Source organism: Pavona decussata, unplaced genomic scaffold (genome assembly GCF_977016875.1).
Source record: "Pavona decussata unplaced genomic scaffold, jaPavDecu1.1 SCAFFOLD_156, whole genome shotgun sequence".
In the NCBI taxonomy this organism is placed as follows: domain Eukaryota; kingdom Metazoa; phylum Cnidaria; class Anthozoa; order Scleractinia; family Agariciidae; genus Pavona; species Pavona decussata.
The window spans coordinates 4,772,752-4,799,279 of NW_028145568.1; the positions used below are offsets into that span (position 1 = coordinate 4,772,752).

The 26,528-nt window shown below is 40.3% G+C and overlaps 2 protein-coding genes across 4 annotated transcripts in view; one reads left to right on the forward strand and one right to left on the reverse strand.

The window, feature by feature from the left end:
- Positions 1–50: 50 nt before the first annotated feature.
- The window catches only part of LOC146465456 (phosphorylase b kinase regulatory subunit alpha, liver isoform-like), a 48,831-nt gene continuing 22,353 nt past the window's right edge, over positions 51–26,528 (reverse strand). The window contains exons 24-37 of one of the 3 annotated variants that reach the window (XM_085128734.1): positions 24,059–24,133; positions 20,543–20,714; positions 19,139–19,217; positions 18,424–18,501; positions 17,607–17,686; positions 14,452–14,530; positions 13,491–13,620; positions 12,426–12,524; positions 11,560–11,657; positions 10,500–10,538; positions 8,889–9,077; positions 3,976–4,029; positions 2,592–2,795; positions 51–584 (exon numbers count right to left, since the gene is read on the reverse strand). In XM_085128734.1, the coding sequence (XP_084984860.1) occupies positions 384–584; positions 2,592–2,795; positions 3,976–4,029; positions 8,889–9,077; positions 10,500–10,538; positions 11,560–11,657; positions 12,426–12,524; positions 13,491–13,620; positions 14,452–14,530; positions 17,607–17,686; positions 18,424–18,501; positions 19,139–19,217; positions 20,543–20,714; positions 24,059–24,133 (1,577 nt within the window). In that variant the 3' untranslated portion in view covers positions 51–383. The remainder of the gene's footprint in view (positions 585–2,591; positions 2,796–3,975; positions 4,030–8,888; positions 9,078–10,499; positions 10,539–11,559; positions 11,658–12,425; positions 12,525–13,490; positions 13,621–14,451; positions 14,531–17,606; positions 17,687–18,423; positions 18,502–19,138; positions 19,218–20,542; positions 20,715–24,058; positions 24,134–26,528) is intronic. The other 2 variants (XM_085128736.1, XM_085128735.1) reach the window with 2 other exon arrangements.
- LOC146465457 (putative G-protein coupled receptor No18) lies at positions 4,039–8,510 on the forward strand. Its single transcript, XM_085128744.1, has one exon. The coding sequence runs from the start codon at positions 6,087–6,089 to the stop codon at positions 6,975–6,977; it is 891 nt and encodes a 296-aa protein (XP_084984870.1). The 5' UTR covers positions 4,039–6,086; the 3' UTR covers positions 6,978–8,510.

Sequence of the window (26,528 nt, forward strand, 5' to 3'; positions counted from 1 at the left end):
TAAGGCCCCGAAAAATCGCCTATGCAGTTTCCGCAAATTCTAACTCATACCCAATGATGCCACAGGCTCCCAAGAATTACCATAACCCAGTCCATTGCTCTTGCACCTCTAAACTGCTTTGTTATTACTTCCAAGCTTCATCTTCCTCTACACGATATCACCCATTCAAAACTGCAAAAATAGTGACCGATCAGATACCAAACGACGCAAGTGAAGCTCGTTGATCCGGCATCGTGATGATGCGCAGCGAGTCCTTTTCCAACCAGAACTTCTGAAGTTTTTTGTCCGTGCAAAAGGTAAACATCTAGAACGTACGCTCAGAGATATACCTTCCTCCACGGCCTGTTCGGGATACAGCTTACTTATGATCGATAGCAGTCAATCTAGGATACCACGCATTCATTCAGATGTGGCAGGAAGCTTACTTTCTTGGCCACAGCTTTGGAGAAATACGTCATGGTCCCAAAGCGGCCACTGGGCGCGGTATCGTAGAAGTATCGGCAGATTCCCGCGGCGCCACCGCAGCTGACTTTCTCTTGGGGAGGGCGAGCGCAGCACATGGTGGAATCACCTTTGATGTTCATCTGGAATACACAGTAAAACGATTAGACCTAAGAGCAAGTTCTCATTCAGATCAGCCGTGGGAGGATAGGGCGAGCGGCGAGAGGATTGGGGCGGGGGAGGGAGAAAGGAGAGCTTGCAACGATGACTGTAGCCTGCAAGAATCAGAGAATCAGGGAAGTTTCAAGTATGCTCTCGTTCGACAGCCAGCTCTCATGCGTTCTCCTTCAATTCAAAGTGTCGACTTACTTTCCGTTTAGTACTGCTTTGTGGATGCGTGTTTACCTTAATATTCCCTTTCCCTCTAACCTACGCTTCTTCGTCGGCTGCTCTCATTTCAATTTAATTACCCTGCGAGCAAAGCCAGCCGCTCGCGCTATCCTCAGAAGACTGACACAGTACTTAAAACGATCATAAAGAAGACATTATTTTCTCGATTTATAAGCGCCGGTTAGAGAAGCTCAATTTTTAAAAGCGTATTAAAGAGTACACGTTTCGCATAAATAAATAAAATAGGGGTTCACGGTTCTGCGCATGTCCATGAATCAAAATACTTTTTCGCCTTTGCTCGCTATGACCCAAGCCTGTTTAATTTAATTCGTTGTTTATGAACCATTAGGAAGGGAATAGGTAACTCGGGTGGGAATTTTTTCATATGATTGCGTCATTTTGCATGCAAATAACTGTAAACACATCAACCGTGGAATAAATCCTACGGGTCAACGCTAAATTCAATATCGACAACATGAGTACAATCCACTAGCATTTTCTGTGAATTTTGGTCATCAGTCATTTTGCTTGGACTAATTATAGAATGAGATTACTGAAGTACATTACTGAAGTACATGTGAGCGGGATTTTTAAGGCCATAAAGCTGATAAGAAAGAGAAAAAAGCATTTAGATTCATGCACATGCGCTGAAGGAAGGAAGGAAGGAAGGAAGGAAGGAAGGAAGGAAGGAAGGAAGGAAGGAAGGAAGGAAGGAAGGAAGGAAGGAAGGAAGGAAGGAAGGAAGGAAGGAAGGAAGGAAGGAAGGAAGGAGGGAAGGAAGGAAGGAAGGAAGGAAGGAATGAATGAATGAATGAATGAATGAATGAAATTCTTATATACCGCACATATCACCAAGTCTCATGGCGGTTTACAATTCTATGGAGTGAGATCGTACGTCAACAGTAGTTGCTCGTAGTGCTAATTGGAGACGCTATAAATCAGTGAAATAAATATACCCCAACTAAACAAAACATTTGTTAAAAACCCCAACTGGCGGGAAGCGTGGCCTTGGATTTGACAACGGGGCTACCATGAAACAAATCAAAGTGGTCAGAGCGGGACTTGAACCCGGGGTCTCCGGATAACAAGTTCGGCGCCCTAACCACTACGCCACGCCGCCTCCACTGCATGTTCTTAGCTATAATCAGAAGGCAGAGATTGTTGGTTATGTCTTATTGAAAAAGAAAACGCATTTAGTTTTAACAATAGCACATCGGACAAAGCTCCACCTGCAATAAGAGATCTTATCACGTCACGCTCGACCAAGCATGATCTTCGACATGATTATATCCTTTCTCTGCCAAAAGTTTGACCACGACTAAATATGGTCTCAAATCATGGAGATATCTTGCCGCAAAGATATGGAACGAGCTAACAAATGATACTAGAATTAGAGCCGGCACTAATGAAGTGAAGAACAAAATCCGAGCGCCTAAGTTTTGACTGTTATCGGAATTTTTTCTTCATCCGATTCTTAGTTCTTAGCTTTTACAGTTTTTATACCATGAATTGTTGTTCATTTTTTAGTTTCTAATTTTTAGTATATACTTGGCCGTGGATTACTTGTAAACTAGCTGATTAAACTAAGCGTTAATCCCACGTTAAATAAAAGTATCGTATCGTATCGTAAGTGAAAAAAGTCACGACAAGGCGAGTGTGGACGAAAATATTGTGGTACATTTTCGATTCACCAAAAACTTGAAGAAAGACTCACACACACCCACCCGTCCCCACGCCGGGAAGGGCATCAGTCTACCGACCTGATCTTTGAGGTACAAGTTATGACCTTCCCACACGAGCTCATCCACATCAATTGTGTCTCCCAGAGTCTGTTCTGGATGGTATTCATTCACAAGCGACAACACCATTAACATCTCCACCACAAGCTGACGATACTCTGGCTCAGGGATGCGATTCAGAGCCGCCTCAACACACAGCGCAAACTTGAGCTCTCCTGGAGTCATCTGCAACACAACATAGAATACTCGGTAACTATGAAAGTCTGCTAGATTAACAGTGTCGTGGATTGGATGACCTATAGATACCGGAAATGCCTGCTCAAAGGGAAACGTTTTTCTTTCCGAAAACTAATTAGCTCTATGACGTGAAGCAAAGAAGCATTAAAACTGTTAACTAATTGGGGACACACTCTAGATCGAATTGGAATTTGGAACAAACTCAACCCACATATGACGCCGAGTCCAGGAATCGAACCAGGCCACATTGTGAGTGCTCTCACCACTGCGCCATCCTTGCTCCCCTCTGAAAGACAACGTTTTCGAAGTGTTGTGCATCTACAAAGCATGATCTGAGAGCACAGGTCTGTACCTCTGCTAGTCTGTTTGATCTCAACCCGATCAGCCAATGAGTGGAATGTAATATTTAACAATTATTCCACTCACACTTGTTGAATATGACAGCAACTTAGACCTGCATTAGAACTAGAGTCACTGGTGGTGCACCAAAAGTGCCTAAGTCAGTCGCTTTTCCATAATATCTTAGAGGACAGAGATCACCGTCTCCATCATTTACTGCCTGCTTCCCATAGTTCACAACACACTCTAGTTATGATTTTTTCCTATACCGAATGTATTATATGCTTTTTTTTCTTAAGGTATTTCAAGTTTTTTTTTTATAATATTGTAGCTTTTATAACTACCGGTATATATGTATATACGTAATTCAGCTTCTGGCTGCAAGTATGTCAATAAAGTATCTAAAAATAAATAAATAAATAAAATTAGATGATAGATAGCCAACGAGGCGGGTATCTTTCATCTCAAGTCATCTCATATCCAACAAGCGTGAGAGGAATAATTGTTTTTTAAAATTTAATGGCCGCTATTTCTCCGGCATGGTAGAACGGCTCATATACCATGGCTGGTCATTATACAATGATGTAGTTTTAAATAAAAGCGACTGTGAGCAGGCAAGATATCCAACACCGGTTACTATTATCCCTGCTCTTTTTTAAAGTACCCCGAGGTATGAGAGACAAAATCAACGGCTACATATCACTGGTCAATGACAAGGTCACCTGAACGAAAACACTGAGCCACAAACGTTATGCTGTTCTAAATCTGGTTATATTTAGGACGCGGAGCGGCACAATAAACTTCCACTGCAAAAGGAAATAAACAGTACCTCTTGCACCATGGCATTGGGCAAAAAATGCTTGTAAATCTTCAGACCTCGGCACTAGGGAAAAAAACGCACAATAAGCGCACGGCAATGACAGAAAGAGTCAGGGAGAAATAGTCCTGGGATAGTCTGATTTCTATCAACGCGTTCGATCGTTATACTATCCCTGAGAGAAATAAGGGACTACTAGTAATCTAGAAAAAGGAAGTCCGAACTGCTGTTTTCAGGAAAGTTCTCGGACGTACTCTGTTGCTAATTTTTTCATGTCTTCACTGAGTGAGTCCATCATGTCGCCTCGTGGGTTATATGGAAAGTTTGAGAGTTTCCAAATGGATTGCCCAGCGACTTTTAAAATAAAGGTTGTACTGTGAAACTAAATAACAACAACAAACAAAAACAAAACAACCCAGCCTTAGGAAAAACAAAACAAAACAAAAAACAACAACAACAAAAACCGCTGACACCTAGGCTAAGCCTAGCATTGGGGTGGGTAGCTGCCGTTGAAATGGCGTCGCTTGTCCGTTGGGCTTCATTTTAAAAGATGTGGAGAATATTGACAGAGACAGTTTGTAATGTTTAGATGACGTTTCTTCCTTGCCTTGGAAGGGTGTGGTAACCGCTGACTAAATTACTTCACATGCTTGCCGGGTCACATCAGAATACAGTTGACTCCTAATAACTCGAACCCTCGCTAACTCGAACCTTGCGATAACTCGAACCAATACTCCTTTCCTTTCAGGTCATTTTCTATATAATTTTACCCTCGATAATTCGAACTCCCAATAACTCGAACCTTTTACAATTTCCCTTGAAGGTTCGAGTTATCGGGAGTCAACTGTATTTGAATATCACTGACAGGGACACTTCTTGTCGTTTACATCAAGCCTAAACCAAGCCTAAACTCGATGTGGTTGGGGGGCATGTGACGTCACCTAGTCAGTGGTTACTCCGCTGGCTACGGTTTGGTTATATTAACGATACTAGCAATATGAAGGATATCACAAATGAACTTAGTAAATGACCTAGCTCGCCACGGTCTCTCAGAACATCCGAGTGCTAACAAATCCAACACAATACATTTACCGATACTCGTCCCAATACAGGATCTATTCTCTGTCAAGGTCAGTTTAGATATCGGTCAACAGCTGGTCGATGAGGGTGTAACTGAGCAGGTTGGCAGAAAAACGAAAAAGGCAAAAGACAAATTCAAAGAAACCGTTTCAGTTACTGAAAAACTATAATGCTTTGAAAGATAGATCACTTGGTTAGTTTTCACGCTGCCATTAAGGGAGTTGTTACATCATTTTTTCTCTTCGGTAACCCGGCGGCAGTCTACATACTGACGACCAGTAATAAAGACATCTTAATTACGTCCTGAATCCGCACACCGCAAAAACTATTTTTTCAAATTTCACTAGTATTGAACAAATAAAAAACGCCTTACAATATGAGAGTTGAGCGCAAATATCCAATCTTATTGTTCAACACATTGCAACGCTGCCCAAATATGGTCATGGTGCACTGAATATTCGTCGTCTGTAGTCGGCGAATATCCTGCGATATACTTAATTTCGTGTGTCGGGGAAAAAAATGGCAAAGTAAAGATCGTCTCCAGCTTTTCTGCAATAAAACTGTGCTTTGTTAAAATGCGTTGAATGATAAAACAATTATCTTTCTCAATCTTGCGTAATATCCCCTGATTTTAGTCAACTCGGCCTGCAGCCTCGTCGGCTAAATATCAGGCGATATTCCACGCGATTTCGCAGGATAATTGTTAAATCAGTGTTTGTCGGTAACAAGGCCGGATACTTTACTCAAAAGCCGCAGAACTAACGAGTTTCAAGGCCGTAGAAATGGTCGCTGAAACGCTACAAGAGAGTTGAGTATGGAAAACTCTGAGAAGGTTACAATCGAACTGAAGAATAGTTTATCGGTACGGTTTCTTGCCGAAAGAAAGGCAACAGGAAACGTGGGTAACTCTTATCTCTACGAAAATCTCTCACTACATTCCTCTGCCAATTGGCCCGACCTGTCCTTTGAAAACGCATCCACCGTATTAAGGAGATAAAGTTCGATAACGGCTTACTCGACAGAAGCCTTTTCAGGTACCTACAATGGAAGTATGGCTCAATATTCTCGGCTGGTCACTATTCATCATAACAGTCCTTGGAAATGGCTTTGTAGTTGTTTTCATTGCTAAAAAACGCCGTCTGCATTCCTCAGCCAATTGGTTCGTCCTCTCTTTGGCAGTGGCCGACTGCGCAATCGGAGTTGCTGTTTTACCCATCGGATACTTATGCAGTAAACCAACAGCGTGTAATTCGACGGTACACATGGCGTTTTTCTGGTTTTTCCTTCACTCGTCGGCCACAAATCTTTGCGCTTTGACGCTGGATCGCTACACCGCTATTGTGCACCCACTAAAGTACATAACCTCTGCGACAGCCAGGCGACCAGGGATAATTATTTTGATCGCATGGCTCGTCCCGTTGGCCATTTCGCTGTCCCTTGCGTTGGGAATGTACGCCACAAACTCGCTCACCGCTTGGAAAATTTTACGACTTATCGGCGTCTCGGCTTTTGACATATTAGCTTGCTTACTGCTGTTATATGGCGTTGCGCGCATCCTGTTTGTTGTCAGGGAAAAAGGGAAAGAAGATTCCGCAATGGAGACTACCAGGAAACGTTTTGATTCTATCGAGTTACAGGAGCAACAAAACCACTCACCGCCGAAATCTGCACTTCCTTGCAGACGCAAGAAGCAAAGAACAGCGCGCTTCTTAATCGCTATAGTCACGTTTTTCTTGGGATGCCATGTAGGGATAAACTATTTGGTTCTACGTATTGCGTTTTGTCGCAACTTGTCTGATATACATGGAAAGATTCTTACTTTCCTCCTGGTTATAAATTCGGCGGCGAACCCTTTCGTTTACGCATTTTTGAAGCCCGACATTAAAAGCGAATTAAACCGGCTTATTTGTGGACAAAAAAGGAACAAATATTGAAAGCAAGAGCGAAGATTTTACTCAAGCTATTTGAAGAACATGTCTGTCTGGAGACCAGATATAATGTTTTCGTGATATTCCCGTCATTCGGTTCCCTCAAGTATGGTCTATTAAACGGGATTATCTATCATTATCTTCAAATCTCAATTATTTTCGAGGGCACTTAATTTCGTATTGATAAAGCCAAATTTGCCTGGATTGGATTTTCCCAATTTAATTGAGAATTACGTTCAAGGACTCTTAATTTCATTGAGGTTAAAAGTTGTGCGGGGGTATTAAATGCGTGCATTACAACTCCATTTCTTTTTTCTCCATTGCTTTTTTATCTCTCCGAGTCTTGCTTTTGTTGGAGGATTGACAAATTGGAACGAAAAAGAAAAATGATCTAGGATTTCCATTGGGGAAGGAAAATGTGCATGTCCCAGTGAACAGTTTTCTGAGGGAAATCTAAAGTTATTTTTGACATTAGTTTTGTCTTCTATTGAAAACACAAGTTAAATTAGTTGTAGCATTTTTTATGTACATTGACAAGCTTACTTTTGTTATCAACAAATTAAAAGTAAACTCACTCTTTTATTTATATACGTATTCATTAAGAATTTACTAGTTTTTTTTAATGCAAATTTGCATCTTCTTTAACGTTCATTTGCACTGAAAAAGGCCGAAGTTTCTGCCGAAGTATGTCTGTGAAATCGAAAATAGTCGTTTTATATTTAAACTTACAGTATATCGAGGAAAAGAGCAATTTTACTCACATGCAACAATTTTATTTTCCATACGTTGCCGGACCGAAATTTTTTTTTTTTAATTCTCGTCGTTCAGTAGATGATGTAAGCACTGATAACAAGGATTTTCATTTCTTTGATTCCACACAAAGCGAACAAAACATACTCTTTGCTATTGAAAACACTCTTACATGTAGATTATTTTCAAATCGTAAAAGTTCATTATGTTGTTTGCCTAGATGTCGTGATTACCGATACTTTAAATGAAGAGAAGCGTTAGTGTTGCAAACTAGTCAGACACTGATTATGTGTTATGGAATTTTGAATGAATTTCACCGCTTTCCACTTTGGCCAATATCGCTAATCTGGCGTTAGAAGTTTTTCTTTCATTTCACAAGAGATATTGAAAAGCCCCTCCACATCTGTTTTTGCCTGTCAGAATATTTTGGTCTGAAATAGGGTCAAAGTTTGGAAGACCGGGCCACACACTCCCACCAAAAATTCCAACGAGTTAGCCCGGGGGGGGGGGGGGGGCTTACAACATTTATTTTCTCAGAGAACCTCAGCGGGAAGAAGCCACGAGGTTGGCAGTCAAACAAAGCTTAGGTAGTAGCTGACTGGGACTGGTGACGAGAGTTCACGACATCGTTTCGGCGAAAGAAAAAATATAGAAAATAGTGCAATTCATTATGCAGCTTGAAAAAGAATTGCTTTAAAATTAGTAATAAGAAATAGACGAAATGAGAGAGGTATGTGATATGCGCTGCATTTCCCATTTTTCTTCCAAAAACAAACAAACAAACAAACACTTAAAAGAAACTTCAAAATGCTTTCTTTTCTCAAAAATTTAGCATGAATGAAACGTAAACTACGTGTACAGTCAACTCCCTTTATTGCGGACACCCTCGGGACGGCGAGTTAGTGTCTTTAATAGCGAGAGTCCATACTAGCGGGAATTTATTTCAATCAAACGTCTGTTATTTATTTTTGGTGGGGATTTGGCTGCTGTCTGTATTATCGGGGTGTACGTAACAGCGAGGTGTCCGCAAGGCGAGAGTTGACTGTATTTGAAAGAGCTGGCCACAGCTGGGTGACAGGAAATCCAACAAACATACGATAAACCCGATGGACCCATCCGGATGGGACAGTGAACCACAATGGCAAAACCGTATACAAATGCCCGTACCTTATCAAGAACCTTCCAGAATTTAGGGTAGAAATCCTCAGGGGCTCTGTTGAGTGCTCCATCAAGGCACCTTCTCCTGATCCACTGTCCCAAGCGGTCATCTCCAGTGTGGTGCTCATTTTCATCCACCTCCACTTTAGCACCGTCACGTCCCACTTTGTCAGGAAGCAAGCCCCTGCCGCTCATATTCTGAAAGTTGAATTAAACAATACGCTCAAATACACCACTTTAGTAGAAGATGCATGTCAGGTGAGCTAATAGCTTGCCTGATTCTCAGATTCTCGCTAAAGCGCCTGACTAGCTGGCAACGCGAGTAGCATGAGGTAGATGTACCTATATGTGTGGAGGAGCCGAAGGGGGAGGGAGGGAGGGCAACTATCACCCGGTGTAATACGGGTCTGACAGGAATGAATGCACCATATAGGACAGGGTAGGGCCTTTTGAGGCCCAAATAGCCGGCAATTTATTTTCAGGCAGAAGAGCAAAACCAGGAAGGTGGTTTGGTGGGGGGTGGGGGTGGGCATGCCTTTGCGCGCCTCCGCGTTCTGGTAAAGGAGTGCTACACAGGCTACGCCTTGTTTGTCAACTTTCGGAGATCAAATACCGTAAAATTTCGAAAATAATCCCCCTACCCTCTCTAAAATGTAAGATCCCCAGATACAAGCCCCCCAAATCTGAGGCCCTAAAATATTTCCCTAAATAAGCTCTCATGAATATAAACTCATGGACTGTGAGGATTAGCTATTTTAACCTTCAAGCTACTTTTATTGCCAAGCCCAACGTAAAATTCCCTCTAATAATAAGCTCTCCCCAAAAATTACCACCTACAAAGGGTTACATTCGGAATTTTACGATTGTTTTGCTGCACAGCCGTTTGCTTGCTGTCTCCAATCTTCAGCGTTGATTGTCTAACTGAGAGACTGGCTAATTGACTGAGTAATTGGCTGACTGACTGAATCACCGAATGATTGACTGAGATAAACTTACTGATTGACCGTCTGACTGACTGACTGACTGACTGGCTGACAGACAGTCCAATCACCGAATGACTGACTGAGATTAACTTACTGATTGACCGACCGACCGGCCGACTGACTGACACGCCAACAGACCAATTGACTAAATAAATGTCTTCCTGGTTTATTGACCATGATTGACCAAATGTCTAACTGGCTAATACTGATAACTGACTAAGTAAATAACTGACTGGTCAACTGGCCCATTGCTTGACTGATTGACGGACAGACTGCCCAACTGACTGGATGGCTGACTGTCTAGCGGGTTGATTGACTGAGATTGACCGAGACACAGACAGTGAGACAGACACTGAATGACTGAGCTTCACTGACTGTCTAGCGGATTGACTGACTGACAGAATGCTAAGACACAGACAGACTGATTGACTGGGCTCCACTGACTATCGGATTGACTCACGGATTCTCTGAGAGACAATCTAACTCAGTGACTCGCTGACTAGCTGACTGACCGAATTCTACGTGTTAAAAATCTAGCTCTTTGTGCAGTTAGTTTCGACAAGTTATTTCCCTTCACCTCTTTAGAATTACAAAAGCTCCAACAGAAAACATAAAAGTGCTTTGCCCTTTCACATACCATGTGCTTTCCCGCAAAGGCTCTAGCACAGCTTATTTTCTGTAGAATATTAAACGGTGAGTGTTATGGTAACAACGTTTAAAACAGAATATTAAACGGTGAGTGAGTGTTATGGTAAAAAACGTGCAAAACAGAGTGAAAGCGTCTTATAGACGGCGAACGATTGTGCAATATAGTGCTAAAAAACAAACAAACCACGAAACAAACACAAACACCCAAAACAACAACAACAACAACAACAACAAATCGTGTGTTGGATTATGTAACTATTCACTTTTGAAGGTCACATCAGTGTCTGATAAAACACAAAGACCTTTATTCACCACAGTCTTTGACCGACGGTGCTCTAATACCAAAGGAATTGTAAAATGATTCCTTAGCTAAAGAGAGTATCATCTCATTAGTGGGCACCTAAGCCTCATAATGGGAGCCACGCTGACGTACATCTGCTACTAGAGATTCCAGCTACACTGTGTGTGTCATCAGCTGGTCCAATGAGTCAGGTGGTTTTGACTAGCGACGGGAATTGTAATCAGAAGGCCTGACTCACACTAGCGACAGAAGAAGGAGCGGAATTGGAATCGGAATCAGAAGAATCTTCTGACCTAGTGTGAATTAACACGACGGAAGCAGAAACGGAAGCCTCGGTTTTTCGTTCAAAATGGCGGAAGGCGGCCATGTTTTCCCTCTAAATCTCGGGTAAAGGGATTGGGAATGAGCTACGTGATTGGCTGATTCTTCTGCTTGCGTTCACGATCCGATCAACCAGTTCACACTTGATCGCAAGCGAAGGAATCAGAAGAAAAAGGAAACGTTCTGATCCTTGCGAGTCTGATTCCGTCGAGCTTACGATTGCGATTCCGTCTCCGGTTTTTGATTCACACTGAAACGGAAGAATCCTTACGCTTCTGACTCTGCTTCCGTCGCCAGCGTGAAGCAGCCCACGGGTAACAGACAGAAAAGTGGCTGACCTCAAGGGCGCTGGAAAGCTTTTATTAAGTTGAATAACAAACACGGGGTTCCCTCTTGTAATCAAAGCAAATTTCACGTAGATGCCTACCTTAATAGCGCTGGAAAATCTTTTAATTCCTACTCTCTTAGGAAGGTCGGGATTTACAAAGCCGTGCACAGTCTTCTCTGGCACTGAACGCTCAGACTCTGTGAAAGTGACAACAAAAAACAGTGCAATTTTGTACAGTGTACAAAAAAGGTCATATTGCAAGATATGTAAACGAACATTACTGACCACAAAATAGTACAGCACGGTAGCTTTGTATGGTCAGACTACAGGAATTCATCAACAGCTTCACAAGTCAGAACACGTTGTTTACGTAGCATAATGAACAGTACCGCAGGAAAGTAATGCTCAGTAACTTACAATTGCATGATTACATTTCAGGACTTCATCCAGACCCAAAGGTAAACCACCTTATTTAGCATAACAAACAGCACCACAGGAAAGTATTGCTTAGTAGCTTTCATTTGAATGGTCATACTTTAGGATTTCATCCACAAACTCAAACGTTAGAACTTCCTTGAACAGCATAATAAACAACACCACAGGAAAGTAATGCTAAGTAGCTTTCATTTGAATGGTCACACTTTAGGATTTTATCCACAGACTCAAAAGTCAAAACCACCTTGAACAGCACCACAGGAAAGAACTGGTCAGAGATTTCGCTTTAATAACCACATTTCATCAAAGAATTAAAAGTTAGAACCACTTTGCACAGCATAACGAACAGAAGCACAGAAATGTACTAAAAATATTTTACTGTATGGGCATTCTTTAGGCTCTCCTAACACCATGCGACGACTCAAAGTTTACCATGCGAAAAAATGTCTTTGATTTAGTCAGTGGAAATCAAGCCCACCAGATGGCGTGATTGTGGTTCATGTCTATATAACAACAGCAATTCCACTTACCGTGTGTGACAACCAATTCCTTGCCACTCAAGATATGATACAGAAGCGTCTTCATCTCAAAAGGGCTCAGGTTCATGAAGTACTCAGCAGCGTCTTCACCTTAACATACAATATCAAACAGTCAACGAGATTAAACAGAAGAAAGACTCTCGCAGTTATTTACGTAACTTAAAGGGAACCTCCACTCTCACAACAAATTGACGGGTAAGCGTTGGAAATAGTGTCTAAATTCTAAATATTTGTCTAAAACGTAGAAATGAAATTCAAGTATGTTAAAAATTAGATATGATTCTCGATAACTTTCGCTTTTAAATTTCCTGGGGGCAGCCATTTTGAATTTGATGACGTGTAATGGTTGCCGCTATTGTTATTCAGCAGAAGTTCTTTTGTGTAAAACAATTGAGCAACCTTATTACGTCATGAAATCCAAGATGGCGGCGCGCGGGAAATTTAAAAGCGAAAACAGCCGATAATCAAATTATGTTTTTTCCGACACTGAAATATTATTTCCATGATTTCCAAGGAAATTCCAAAGAAAATTGTATTTTCAATAATGTAACCTTAACATGTTTCGAAAGTGGAGGTTTCCTTTAAGCAGTATCGAAAAGAAAGCCTGAACGGGATTAGAACTCATGAACTGCGATGCCGATGCAGTGCTCTACTCGCAATATGACCAGCTCCCAGTTGGCTTGATAGCTCAGACCAGAAAACAGAGAATAAAAGAGAAAAAAGGCACACAAAGAGAAAACTTTAGATAACAACTGCTGAATTTAAATCTATCTTTCTTTCTCTGTTCTATAGTCGTCCACCTTTCAGCGGCGTTTTCCTTTCAGCTGACGTAGCGGTTGTACGAGAAAGATGTTTTATTTTATTGTATTGTAGCAGTAAGAAAATCAGAGTAACGCTACATTCTAACAATGTTTATTCCTATCCTTCCCGTGAGTCATGTGACTTGGACTTTTATGGGCATACAGTGTAGGCACGCAACACGTGCAGGTAAAACGAATAGTTTGAGCGGTGGGGAGGGGAGATATTGTTCTTGAATTGCAAATTGAAATTTCTTACCAGAACAGTCGAGAGACCTCGCCAGCTCAGCCACCATAACTTCTATAATTAGGCCCACACGAAGCCTCAGCATCTCATTAAACAGGGACGGCTCGGTCCTCACAAAGATGCCAAGGTATACTAGCAGCTCCTGGAATAGAAGATTGCAAAAACGTGTTAAACATTTCTGCAAAGATTTAGACATTAAGCTTGTTTTCACCTCATTTAAGATCCGCAACATGTTTAGTGAAGATCTTACTCTTTCTGAGCTCCGTTCTCGTGTCGTGTATAAATTTACATGTACAGGTTGTAATGCCTGCGGTTATATCGGTGAAACACCCCGACACCTCTCGGTACGCGTGAGCGAACATTTGGAAAAGGGATAGGGCCTCTCATGTCTTCCAGCATATGACCCAATCTTAGGAATGTCGTAGACATTGTTCCGAGACTTGCTTTTCAGTGCTGGATGCGGCACCCTGAGTCGCTATCAGCTGTTATTAAAGGAAGCTGCTCATATCCGCTGGGAAAATTCAAGAAGCCCTTTCTCTTCCCGGCAAGAGGGACTAAGCTCAAAGCAGGGGGAAAATCTCAATCCATCTTGTAATATATCGGAAACGAGTACTTCCTGTTGTGAGAACTAGGATTTTCTTTTATCGACTATGCCTGTGTCACTAACTGAAAAAATACATCAGTCGATAAAAGAAAATCCGAGTTCTCCAAACAGGAAGTCGAAGCTATGACCTTCCGATTGCTAGTTTGAAAGTACGCCTGTGTAACTCACTGAAAAAATACATCTATCAAGAGATTTTCTGTTAGGTGATCATTCGATATTCAACTTCGAAGACATGGCAATGTTGGGTCGGAACTTGAACTCTCTCAATAACTGTCTGAATTATTTTAAAAGGTTGGGCTTGGGTCAGTCACACACGCCACTGTGCCTTGCAACACAGTAAAATGAAAAAGATGTTTTCTTCCGACTCACCTGTGTGACGACACCAGTGCTCATATCTTCACCGAACACATTGAAAATTATATTCTTCATTTCATCTGGTGGAAGAGGCCTAAGGAAAGAATCGCGGGCAACACAGTAATTTGTTTGAGGAAGATAAGATAAGACATTAACCTGTTAGGAAATAACCATCCCACTCGTGTTTCACTTAATAAAACAAGAAATCAGTATCAACAAAATAACCTGCCCACATGAATGGTCAAAAGTATATTTACTGCGTGATTTTAAATACACGAACTGGTAAATTGCACTTAATCTGAGAAACCCAACGAAAAATAGGCGAAGCATCTCAGGCTCTTAATACAGAGATTTAGAATCGCGTTTACGGCAAACGGTAAAGGTGAGATTGGCGATTATATTTCCTTCAGATAATGAGTACATAGATGAGAAAAGTGCAAAACAATTCTGACCTTTGCTGAAAACAGCGAGCAGCAAATATAGGGTAAACATGGCCACGTGGTCAACTCTTCTACTTGCCGTTTGCCGTAAACATAATTCTAAATATGTTTCATATATTTACATTTATTTATTCATCCTTCACGGGTATATTACGAACTCAAAATAGGGAGCTTAAGCAACGACGACGGCAACGGCAACGGAAACGTCACCCGAAAATATATCTTTATTTCATTTGTGCTACTTCGCGATTATTTCAAATCGCTCAACTTTTACAAAAATGGCGAACTATCCAGGAACCAAATTGGTAGGAGTGGCGTACAAGTTAAGGAAGAAAATTAAAAATTCACCGTCGTGCGTTCACGTTCTCCACAAAACCTTATATGCGGTCATTTCACGTTGTTGTTTTGCAGAGGACGGCAAAGAAATGTACAAAATGTAAGACGCACGTGTAGAGCGATTGTTTTTGCTCATTAAACCTATTGTTTTGCGGCGCTGATGTTGCCGTCGCCGTCGTCGTTGCTTAAGCTCCCTAAGGCCTGGGGCAAACGTCGAATCTTAGTCGAACTTAATTCGTCGAATCTATTAATTTTGAAATAGGCGCATGAATGGTGCGACGTTTGCCGCAATTAAGTTCGACTGAAATTAATTGGTTCGACTCCAGAGTAAGTTCGACTTGCCAAGTCGGATAATGCGACAGTGGTTCGGCGTTACAGCAAACGCCGTTCTAAACACGCGCTGAACTCAATTCATAAATCATGCAAATTACAAAATAATTGATTCAAATGTGATGGACTGCGCAAAAGTCACAAAAATACCGACTCCCCCATCTGCCAAACGCTATTTTCCCCCCTGACGAGCATGCGCTGTACAAAGACAATTTCGCGACCAGAAATGGCGAGCTATCGAAAGTCATTACTGACATCGCACAGCGTGATGGAAATGTGTTTTTCGTGTTTCATGAACACTAAATATAAATGATTGAAATGCGAATTGCCTATTTGCAATAACTGCTCAGTGTTTGAGTCTTCTCTTTCTATTTTTCGCAATTACTTGCCAAAGAAAAGCCCGACGAGCACTGTATTTCGGCATTTTGCTAGCAAGTCCTAGCAGTAACTAGCCGCGCATCGAGTGAATAGGGACCTAACGAATGCAAGACGGTAACTCAAACGCAAACGTCATTTGAAAGTATAACTTCATTTCATTTGTGCTACTTCGCGAGCATTTTAACTCATTCAACTTGTACACAAACGACAAACTACCCAGGAACCAAATTGGTAGGAGTACCGTTCAAGTTAAAGAAGAGAATAAAAATTCACTCCCGTGGGTTCAAGTTCTCCACAATTGCTGGCTTCACACTACAAGCTAAGTTAGTTTCAAGTAAGCACTTGATTCAAGTGCACTTAAAAATCTCAAGTCGCACTTTAGAAAACTTGGCTTCACACCTGGTGACAAAGTATACACTTGAAGCACAAGCTGTCAATCATCGTTCGCGGTAAAATTAGAAAGGCGATTGCTCGTCGGAAAATCATGGAGCCTTTGCAACGGAAAAACGTTTTTTGTTGTTTACTCTTTATTTTGTCTTTAATTTTAACTCAGAGAGTTTCAACATTACAAGAAATGCATATTAGGTACTTCATTGTTTACGAGTACTTGGCGACAACACAAAAGAACAGGCGACATCTGTATATGTCGAGAATGGTTCAGCAACGTGGTTTTCGGCAAAGAAATCGTCAGTCAATCAATATTTTAATAAGATCGTAAGTTTAACCATTGGTATTGGCTTTTCCTTCTTTTTTTATGTTTAATTACGCAAAAGACTGTTCCATGGAGTCCTCAAACTGCAAGGCGTATCTCCAGCTATCCATTTTGATTTTTTTGGATTGATTTTAGTTCACGGCAAAAAGTTTATCTGTCCTGGCACCGCAGCACGTGGCTTTTAGTTGGTTTCCCTTTTCCTATTGGTCAAGTACGTTCTCAAGTGTGGTGTTGGCCATACTTGGCGGCGTACTTCGGCTTCTTCGAACAACGAACGTTTCCATGGTCACTAAGTAAAGTTCAAGTTGGTAGGCTTTACCCGTTCACACTCAAAGTAGGTTTCAAGTGCACTTAGATTATACTTACAAGCTCTAGTGTGAAGCCAACTAATACCTTGAATTTGGTCATTTCACGTTGTTGTTTTGCAGAGGGCGACAGAGAAATGTACCAAAATTCAAAACGCACGTGCAGAGCGATTGTTTTTGCTCATTAATAAGCTTTTTGTGTTGTGACGTTGTCGTCGCCGTCGCCGTGGTGTTTTCGTAAGGTCCCTAATAGCACGGGGACACGTGCTTATTCCCGTGTTTCACAAAGTGCAACTTGTAAATTACGGTCTACGCAGGTTCGACGTTTGCTACCACACTGGAATTAAGTCGACTCTTTGTCGAACCTATTTTTAATAAATTCGACGCGACTTAGATTTGACCAGCTCCAAGTTGGCTTGATAGCTCAGTTGGTAGAGCACTGCACCGGCATCGCAGAGGTCAGGTTGCGTAGTAACTACGAGGATCTTTCTTCTAAATCTCTCTATTGACGGATAAAGTCGCGTCAGAGTTCTTGGCAAAACTACGCAAACACCGCAGCATATACAACATTTTAGACAGAGGTTAACGTTTGGTAGTCCAAGCTATGCTGTAGTATACCAGAGACGTGCACCACCAAGCATTCCAAACAAAGGGGAATTCTTGACTTACCTTGTAATCACCTCTTCATGACCCGCTTGTGGCATTCCAACAGTCAGTTGTTTCTGGTGAACTAAAAGATCCGTCACAGCCTGGGAATAAAAACATTTCAAACATCAGGTCTTTGTGAACATGCAGCAAGTGAATACTTAAAAATTATTCCACAAGTGCGTTGGATATGAGATGGTAAATAGCCAACGAGCCGCGTAGCGCCGAGTTGGCTGTAATTATCTCATATCTAATAAGCGTGGGTGGAATAATTGTTTTATTAAAAACAATCGTCGCTATTTCTCGGAAGTGGTATAATGGCTCATATACCATGGCCGCTAAGCCAATCACATCCCTGGAATTGGATTATACAATGATTCAGTTTTTAATAATATTATTTATCGAACGGTTAATTTCTGGAGTGACGTTCCTCTATCTATTCGAACAAAGCCCCACAAGAAATTAAATGAGAAAACTCTCTTGAAATTGTACTTCTCTTACAATTAAGATAAACTTGTATAATTATTTTGCTCTTATCACCCTTACTAATAGTTTTGTCCTGTCTTTATATGTGTGTTAATGTTATATAATGTATATTATTTTTTACAAAAAGCGATAATTTAACCATCTTTGTATGTTAAGGGCTATACGTATTCCAGTTAAATAAACTATTTGTTGCCCTTTCTCTGTTGCATTTACACTATTCTTTTCATTTTAGTCAATAATAATTACTGTTTTGATGTCATATGTGAAGATGAATAAAGATAAAGATACAGCAAGTGAATATGGGCAAATCAAGTGTACAGAATTACAAAGTCGTTTGGTCAAAGCCTTTGATTACCTCTGCAAGCTCTTCCACTCTTTTCCTTAGAAGCCCTGCTGTGTGCCTCACCAGCGACCATAACTTAATTTGACAAGCCTACAAATAACAACAATAATAAAAAATAACAAAAAAAAAAAAAATAAACAAACAAACAAACAAACAGAAAACGTTACCTTTTTGCAACACGCTAAGCTTAACGAATAAGACACGGTGAGTAGGACTGAAGCAATAGCAAAGAGAAAATTAAGAAAGAGAAGCCTTCAACGGGCCTCAAACTTTTGCGTGTAATTTGCTCATTTTTTCATTTGTTGGCAGAACAAGGGAAGAGTCAAACTTTAAGGGTGCAGTTCCAAGGGAAATTTTCCACTCAATTCACATCGGTTTCCATCGGGTGAACGAATTATAGGGATTACATTTCCTTCTTTTTAAAGATGGGAAGTGATTCAAATAAGGAAATATTTGCTTGTGAATAAAGATTTTATGCCTTTTTTCAAACTAGAATCTGTCAGGTTAATTTGATCGCCCTGGGATGGGGCACTGGTACGAGAAAAGAGCAAATGAATGACACCCCCTCTTGAATGTTTTGCTGTGATTACATCATCAAATGCGTCAAAGAGATATCTCATTCGCCAGTTCAGTAAACAGAGTTCAGGGAAATCAGCATTTTGAATTGTGTATTATGGTTTTCAGGAGAAGCGACAAAGTAAAATACCTACTCGCAACAGTCACATACCTTCTCATAGAGTTCTCCCAGAAGCTTCTCAACTGTTACTCCGTTTTCATCGAACAAGCGCGTATCAAAGTCGGGACCCCTTGAAAACCAAAATAAAATGTCATTGTTACGAAAGCGTTTACCGCTTATCAATTCTGGGATAAAGCCATTTACCCAGAAGCCGGGAAATTTCGCTTTGGAAGAATATGAAACAAGCTTTCTTGTTTGTCCCAAAGAAAAATCTCAAGTGAACGGAACGTCTGCCATATATTCCATGGTTGGGGACTTTTGAAAGGATATTGGAATTCAAATGGCGGAGCCTTCCTAGTACCGACTTACAATGGAAAGCGTTTCCAAAACAAACAAACAAACAAATGGAAATTTACAGTTTGTTGCATATCTACAGAGTGGCTCTTCATGCACTGTCCTCTAGTTAGCCTGAGAGCAGATGCCTCCTATTTCCTTTGCAGAGTGCACACTAGTCAAATGTTGGTTGTGACCAAAAACAATTTGCAAATCGAATTTTGCAGAACCTTTTAGTAAATTGTCAGTTACCTAAATGTGACTTCTCAATCATATTAACTCCAACTCAAACTTCTACAAACCATACAATTCAATCACTGCTGACTTAGCCCTTTCATTGCCAGAATTAAACCTTTAGTCATTTAAGGTGGTAACAAAAATGTCCAGGAAAAAAACTGAGATAAACTTTAAACTTAAACCTTGAGACACTGTTCGCTAAAATTGTGCTAAATTGCCATCACATTTTCGCTGGTAAAATTTTGGTGAGAAACGTATAACGATTGCTGTACCAAATTGAGGTTTATTTTTGATAACACCGGTATAAAACAAAATAGCACATTATTACCGCTTCAATTTGGGTATGAGGATTTTTCGCACATTTTAATTTTGGGAACATTTTAAACTGCCCAAAATAACGAAACAAAGTAAACAGTCAAGTAAAAATTCAGAACAAAGACATTTAAAGACGGTGCCTCCCTTTGCTACTGGGCATATGTTCTGCGCATCTCAGGATGGTCCGCAAAACTCGGGTTTCGTAACAGCGATGCCTGCTAAAACAAAGATATTTTTGCGTGGTTTACAACTACGCGGGAAAAGCAGCTCGTTACTGGAATCCAAAGAGAAAATTAGGAGTAACGACGCATTTTTTAAGAGATGTTTAAGCTTCAATTTGGGAAAACCTTCCATACATTGTTTTGTATTTTAACGCTTTTTAGAATTATTGTTGCTTAATTATCTCTGAAAAATGCGTGGTTACCCCCAATTTTCTTTTAGGATTCCAATAGCCCTTGCTAAAATCTATTTTTCCTGCATAGGCATAAAATGCGCAAAAATACTTCTGTATTAGCAGGCACCGTTCTTAAAGACAGTTAAAGTATTTGAATCTTCCAGCGGCTTTCTTACTTTGTATTGTAGAGGAAATGAAGTATATCAGCCTGTTCATCGATTGTTGCCGCCTCTTCAAGCTGATTCAGATACTCCTTGGTTTCCATATCAGTTGACATGGCACGTGACCTGGCTGGCGTCCAACCATTGGCTGGGCTGCTTTCGAATGCTCTCTCTTCGGATTTGGGAACTAGATACAGATCAAAGACAAAAATGTCATCAACATGACAGCAAAGGTGGCCAAGGTCAAGCATGGGAGAAAGATAGCTCCACAGGGAAACCACACAAAATGTATACCAGCGTTTGTATTTTTCAATTTTATAGGAAATGTGTGGGAAGTACTGAGATATATTTCCATTTTTAAGCCCCCAATAAACGTAAAATTACCCCAAATGTCTTATTTTGCCGTTCTTTCACGGCGAATTTTGGCGATTTCAAAGGGTTTTGCGTTGTTTACTGTCCGTAAAACAACGACAAACCCTGAAATAACAAACAGTCACACGCGATTTATCCTGTAACTTTCCACAAATAGCAAATGTTGGACATATTTCGCCACAAAACCTCCGTTCTCTAAGCGATTTGTTGCCATGACAAGGGCCTCTACGAGATTAAAATCCACGGACAGAAAATTGGTATTAACCCAAGAGAAAAAAGCTTTTCTTTGTACCTCGTACTAGATAGTGTGTAGATGTCAGTTTTTACAAATGTTCTGTACTCTAGGAAGCCACCCAAAGCCTTAAAATACAACAACGTTTTCCGAAACAGTTCCACACGTGCACGTGTAGCTTGCTTACACGTGATTGGCAAATTAGGGTATCAATTGACTTGTCCTTTTTCTTAGTTTACCACTTCTAATCTTTGTAAGAAGAATTGGGATGTTAAGAATGACGTTTACGGCAAACAGCAAACATGAGATATGACCACGTGACCATGTTTATCCTTCATTTGCCGCTCGCTGTTTTCAGTTTCTCGGTAAAATTGAGTAGTTTTGCGATAGCATCAAAGGTCTGAATTATTTTGCACTATTATCAACAAAAAAAAAAAAAACGCGAATCTCACGTTTGCCGTAAGCACGATTCTTAACCTCACTATTATCGCAAAACGGAGCGCAAGCAAACAATACCTAGAGGTGCAAATGACAATGTCGTGGTGGATATGTTGGTGTACCATAACAAATGAAGCTAATGAGAAACCCTTGGGTGACAGTACACCAAACTGGCGGTCATGTCTATACATTTGGTGTGCATACAAAATACCCCAGTGTGGTGTGAACTTATTATATGCATGCATTTGTGTTCTGATTGGTCATCACGGCATTTTCACAAACATTGTCATACGTCACTTGCCTATTTTCTAGGTCTCTCTCTGTCTTTTGCCGCAGTCATCATTAAATAGGCCATTTTCGAATTGCTGTCAACCTCATTATGAAAGCGAGGCTAAGTGCAAAGCTTTTCATATGAAAATTGGTCTTGCTTGCAAATGAATAAATACTAATTTTCATAAAAAAACTTAGCACTTAGCCTCGCTTTTATAATAAGGTTCAAACTAACTCGGAAATGGCCTATTCGTTTCAGGTCACGTGTGCGTCGCCGAAATGAACAGACCAAGAAGGCCTGGGAGTAAGTCATACAGGAACTGGGAAAAGATCTCCCTTGTTTAGGAAAATTGCCTTGTTACAATGTGGTTTTCAAGGCCACTAATTCAAATTTTTGGCAAACAAGAAGACGATAAGTAAAGTTTTATCAGCTTACGTGACAGCAACATTGACAAGAATATAGCCAGTGCACAGAAGTGTATTATTTGTGTCCTGTAGCAGAAAAGGGATGCACGAGGAAGTACATTTTCGAAATTGGAAGAATTAGGATGTCAACATAAATAGATAGCTTTAAAGTTACGACAACAACAACGTCAGGAACCACAGCAACAACAACAACAACAACAACAACAACAACAACAACTTAGGAACAACTTTGATGGACCAACAAAGACAACAATGGCAACAAGACTAAAACCATGGCAACGACAATAAAGGCCACAAGACCACAACCATGGAAACGACAAAGACAACAACAACAACAACAACAACAAAAACAATAACAATAACTTTGGAACAATCTTGATGGACCAACAAAGACAACAATGGCCACAAGACCACAACCATGACAACGACAAAGACAACAACAACAATAATATTGGGCAAAAACAACGACAGCACCAATGAGTAAGACAATAGCGACATTAAAGAAATAACGGCAACAAAACAAACAACAGCAACGGTAACAATAGCAACTGCAGCAACAGCAAAACCGCAAATTTACGAGCTTAACATTTTATGAAGCAATATTACCTTTTATTCTAGAGAATGTTATTCCATTTCACTTTGCTTTAACTTCTTATTTACAAAAAAGCATCCATTTTATCGCCATGAACTGTAATTAAATTTTGCACAAGCATTACATTTTGCGAAGATATTGCAGATTTTTGAAAGTGAATAAGAACGCAGAATTCATTAGTGAGAAAAGTTACAGGACATTAATATAATTATTACGAGTTATGCTATATATGTGGAAGTTCACACTAGCCGTTACGTTAGACATTAAGATTTAAGATCTTGATCATTACAACACGCACTTTGCTTGCTTGCCGTAACCACTTTAAATGAGGCTCGTATTGTATTGTGCATGCTCTACTTGGTTGCATAACAGTTTCTGCTCAATTGATATTTAACAATTATTCTCCGACACCGAGGTGAATAATTGTTCTAGTATATACCATACCCAAGATTAATTTAGTCAGCACTAAAACTCGCATGCAAAATACGGCAGGTAAATGGTAACTACTATACGGAGTTTGAGTAACTTATCAGAGAGCACGTTTGGTATATACTAATAACGATCAATTCAAGGGGGACAACGTAAATTTGAAAGTAATGATGTCAGCCCTCGTCTGCGACCAGGGGTCAGATAACTGAATCCTCCAAATACCCTCTAATATTTATATTCACACTGTATATATTAAGTCAGTTTGAATTTTTATTTTGTCATTTTAAAATGATGTTATGGCGACAAAAAATAAGAAACGAAACTATTTAAGTGCTGGTTTAATATTTTGCGCATAGGTGGTTTGCAACCAATCCCTGGACATCCAAAAAGACAACGGCATGGCGGCCATGTTGGATGGCAAAATAAAAGGTTCTGTCATCCAACATGGCTGCCACACCATTGTCTTTTGGATTTGTAGAGATTGGTTGCAAACCACCTATATACGTGCACTCAATCCTAAAGTGACGCACAGGGCTTCATTCTAAACCGGCAATAACTGTGAACACAAAGCGACCATTCTCCATTTTTTTCTCAAACAAAAAAGGAGAATTCTTCAAGTGCTGGTTTAAGAATTTGCGAACAAGCGCACTTAATCCCAAAGCATTCTAAAGATGCAATAACTTTTGAATGATAAGCAATTTGTAGAGTCGTAAGAAGACAAAGAAGATGAAAAGGAGTACAGGTAAAGAGACGCTTGCTCCATATATAATACCTGATGTACCCCAGACAGGTGGAAAGCTGCTTTCATCTGGTGTGGGAGATGTACACCACGACGACTTGCCAGTCGCTGAAAGTGCAAATTAGTTTAAGTGATGTGATGAGGAAGGTGTAATGAATGAAAGGAAAAATCACTGGGAGGTAAAGATGGCTAAAGATGGTTAATGATGGCGAGGACGGACAGGAAGTACAATCCAACTCATGCCAAATAAAACTAGAACTTTTAAGACTACAGGAAACGGAACAATTGTGGTTTGATTTTATAGAAACGTCCCCGCTAAATGATAGTTAAGCAATACAAATTGAGTATAAAGAAAGCGGGCGAGGATGCAAATGGATTACAATATAGATGAAGTTTAACATGACGGGTTCAAAGTTTCGAGCGTGGCACTGTAATCACAATTGCTTCCTTCCAACAAGCTGAAATTCAAACACTACGAAGAAAAAGACGGAAGCTATAATGGTACCTTAACTCGTGTTTTTAGGGAAATTTTCATTATAATTGCATCGACCCACCTCGCGTAAAACAAACGAAGGTGAATGAACTAAGGAACGCACGAAAGAACAAATGAAAGAACGAACGAATGGAAGGATTGACGACGGAAGAATGAACGCACGAAGAACGAAGAACGGAAGAACGAACGAACGAATGGATGAACGAAGAAGAGAAAGAATGTGAGCAAGAAAAGGAATGTTAAGATGAACGAAGCAGTATTAAACAGTATACTTTTTTGAAGTATCTGAATTACCCCATAGGTATTACATGCTTCAGAATTGTACTTAATCTTTCTTTCAGTTTCCACACAGTACTAACAAGCACATACACAACGTTAGGTTTATACAACAGACGCATCACAGAATTAACAGCACAAAGCAATATAGCTCGCCGTGCTCATTGAGTAACAGGTGCATTTGCTCGCGTAGCAAAGTCGCCCACAACACTTGTCCATACAATAACATTAAAACTCGTCACAAGAAAGGGAAACGTGAAACGAAATGTGACTGATGCAATAGTAGAATAAAAAATACGGGCAAACCTAACGAGAATAACTAGGTTTACACAATTAGTAGGTCAGTCAACTTTCAACAATATGGACAACTTTGTTATTGAGATATCTCCAGAAATACACGCTTATGAAATGTATGAACTGTATGATAGACATCACAAGGTGTCTTACTAAGGGCCTCTTCATATGAGCCTGGTCGACCGGGCTGGCTCGGTTTCCGAGATCTCGCCTTGCCACTCTTTCCTTTACAAAAATTTCGATGTGTTCATATGAGAAGACGGGCTGGCCCGGTTACCGAGATCTCGGTAACCGAGCTGGGAATTATTCCCATATGAACACTCCAGCCCGGATACCGGGACTGTCCGTGACGAAACATTTTCAACTGCGTATGGCTTGTATTTTCGCTGACAAGTCGGAACGCGGTTCCACGGGTATTTTGGGGGCCTTTTGAACATTTTTCATTTCGGTAACCGGGATTAAATTTCGCATATGAACAGAAGACAAAAATCGCCCCGCCTATCGGGCCAGCCCGGTCACGGGGCTCATATGAAGAGGCCCTAAAACACAAATAATTCTTTCAAACATGAAGACGTCATACGAAGATGACAAAAAGGTCTGTCTTATAAGAAATACCCAAATTCAGGGTTAGGTGCATTTCTGGACATAAGTGTTGTTATGGACAACTTTCCAGTGGGCAAATTGGCTAGTTAACCACTGCACACTCTATTTCACACAAATCAAGCGAATATAAAAGCTGGGGGCAAATAATGTGCCCAAAGAAAAAAAAAAGGATGCAAAAAGACAAGACGGGGATAAAATTCAGCACACCCTTATGGACTGTATTTCCTTAACCATTTGTTAAATATTTGTTCCTAAAATTAGTCCAGCTTTGATTTAACCAATCAGAACACTTGGGCAATCACGTGCAAAATTAAAACCAATCAAGGTTTAACTTGACATGCAGGCAAATTGGTTGTTGGTTTTTTTAGTGTCACTTTGAGCAGCAATTTCAATGTCATCGGAATACATGCAGTGAACAAATGAAAGTGGAGAGAAAATAAATAGTTTCCAGTGGCTGAAGAAAACCGACAGGAAGCCGAATAGGACTTTACCCATGCAAAACTGTTCGTTTTGTTTCTACTAACGATGATGTAATGGTGTCTGGAATCAATGAAAGATTGCTCTATCTTAATTGTACTAATTTTGTACTTTTATGGTAGTACTATATTAAAGCCCAGAATAAACGAAGAAATAATAAATTAGTATCAGTATTATTAGTATTTATTACTATCATAAGTATAAACATTTCTATTGGGACAAGATTACAGTTTCTTTGATTAGTAGGGCACCCTGATACGAAAGATTAGCAGTTTGTCACAAAAAAAAAAAAAAAAAAAAAAATACAGAAAAGGACACACGAACGCCTGCAAAATAAGGCTTTATATCACTTCATTAATC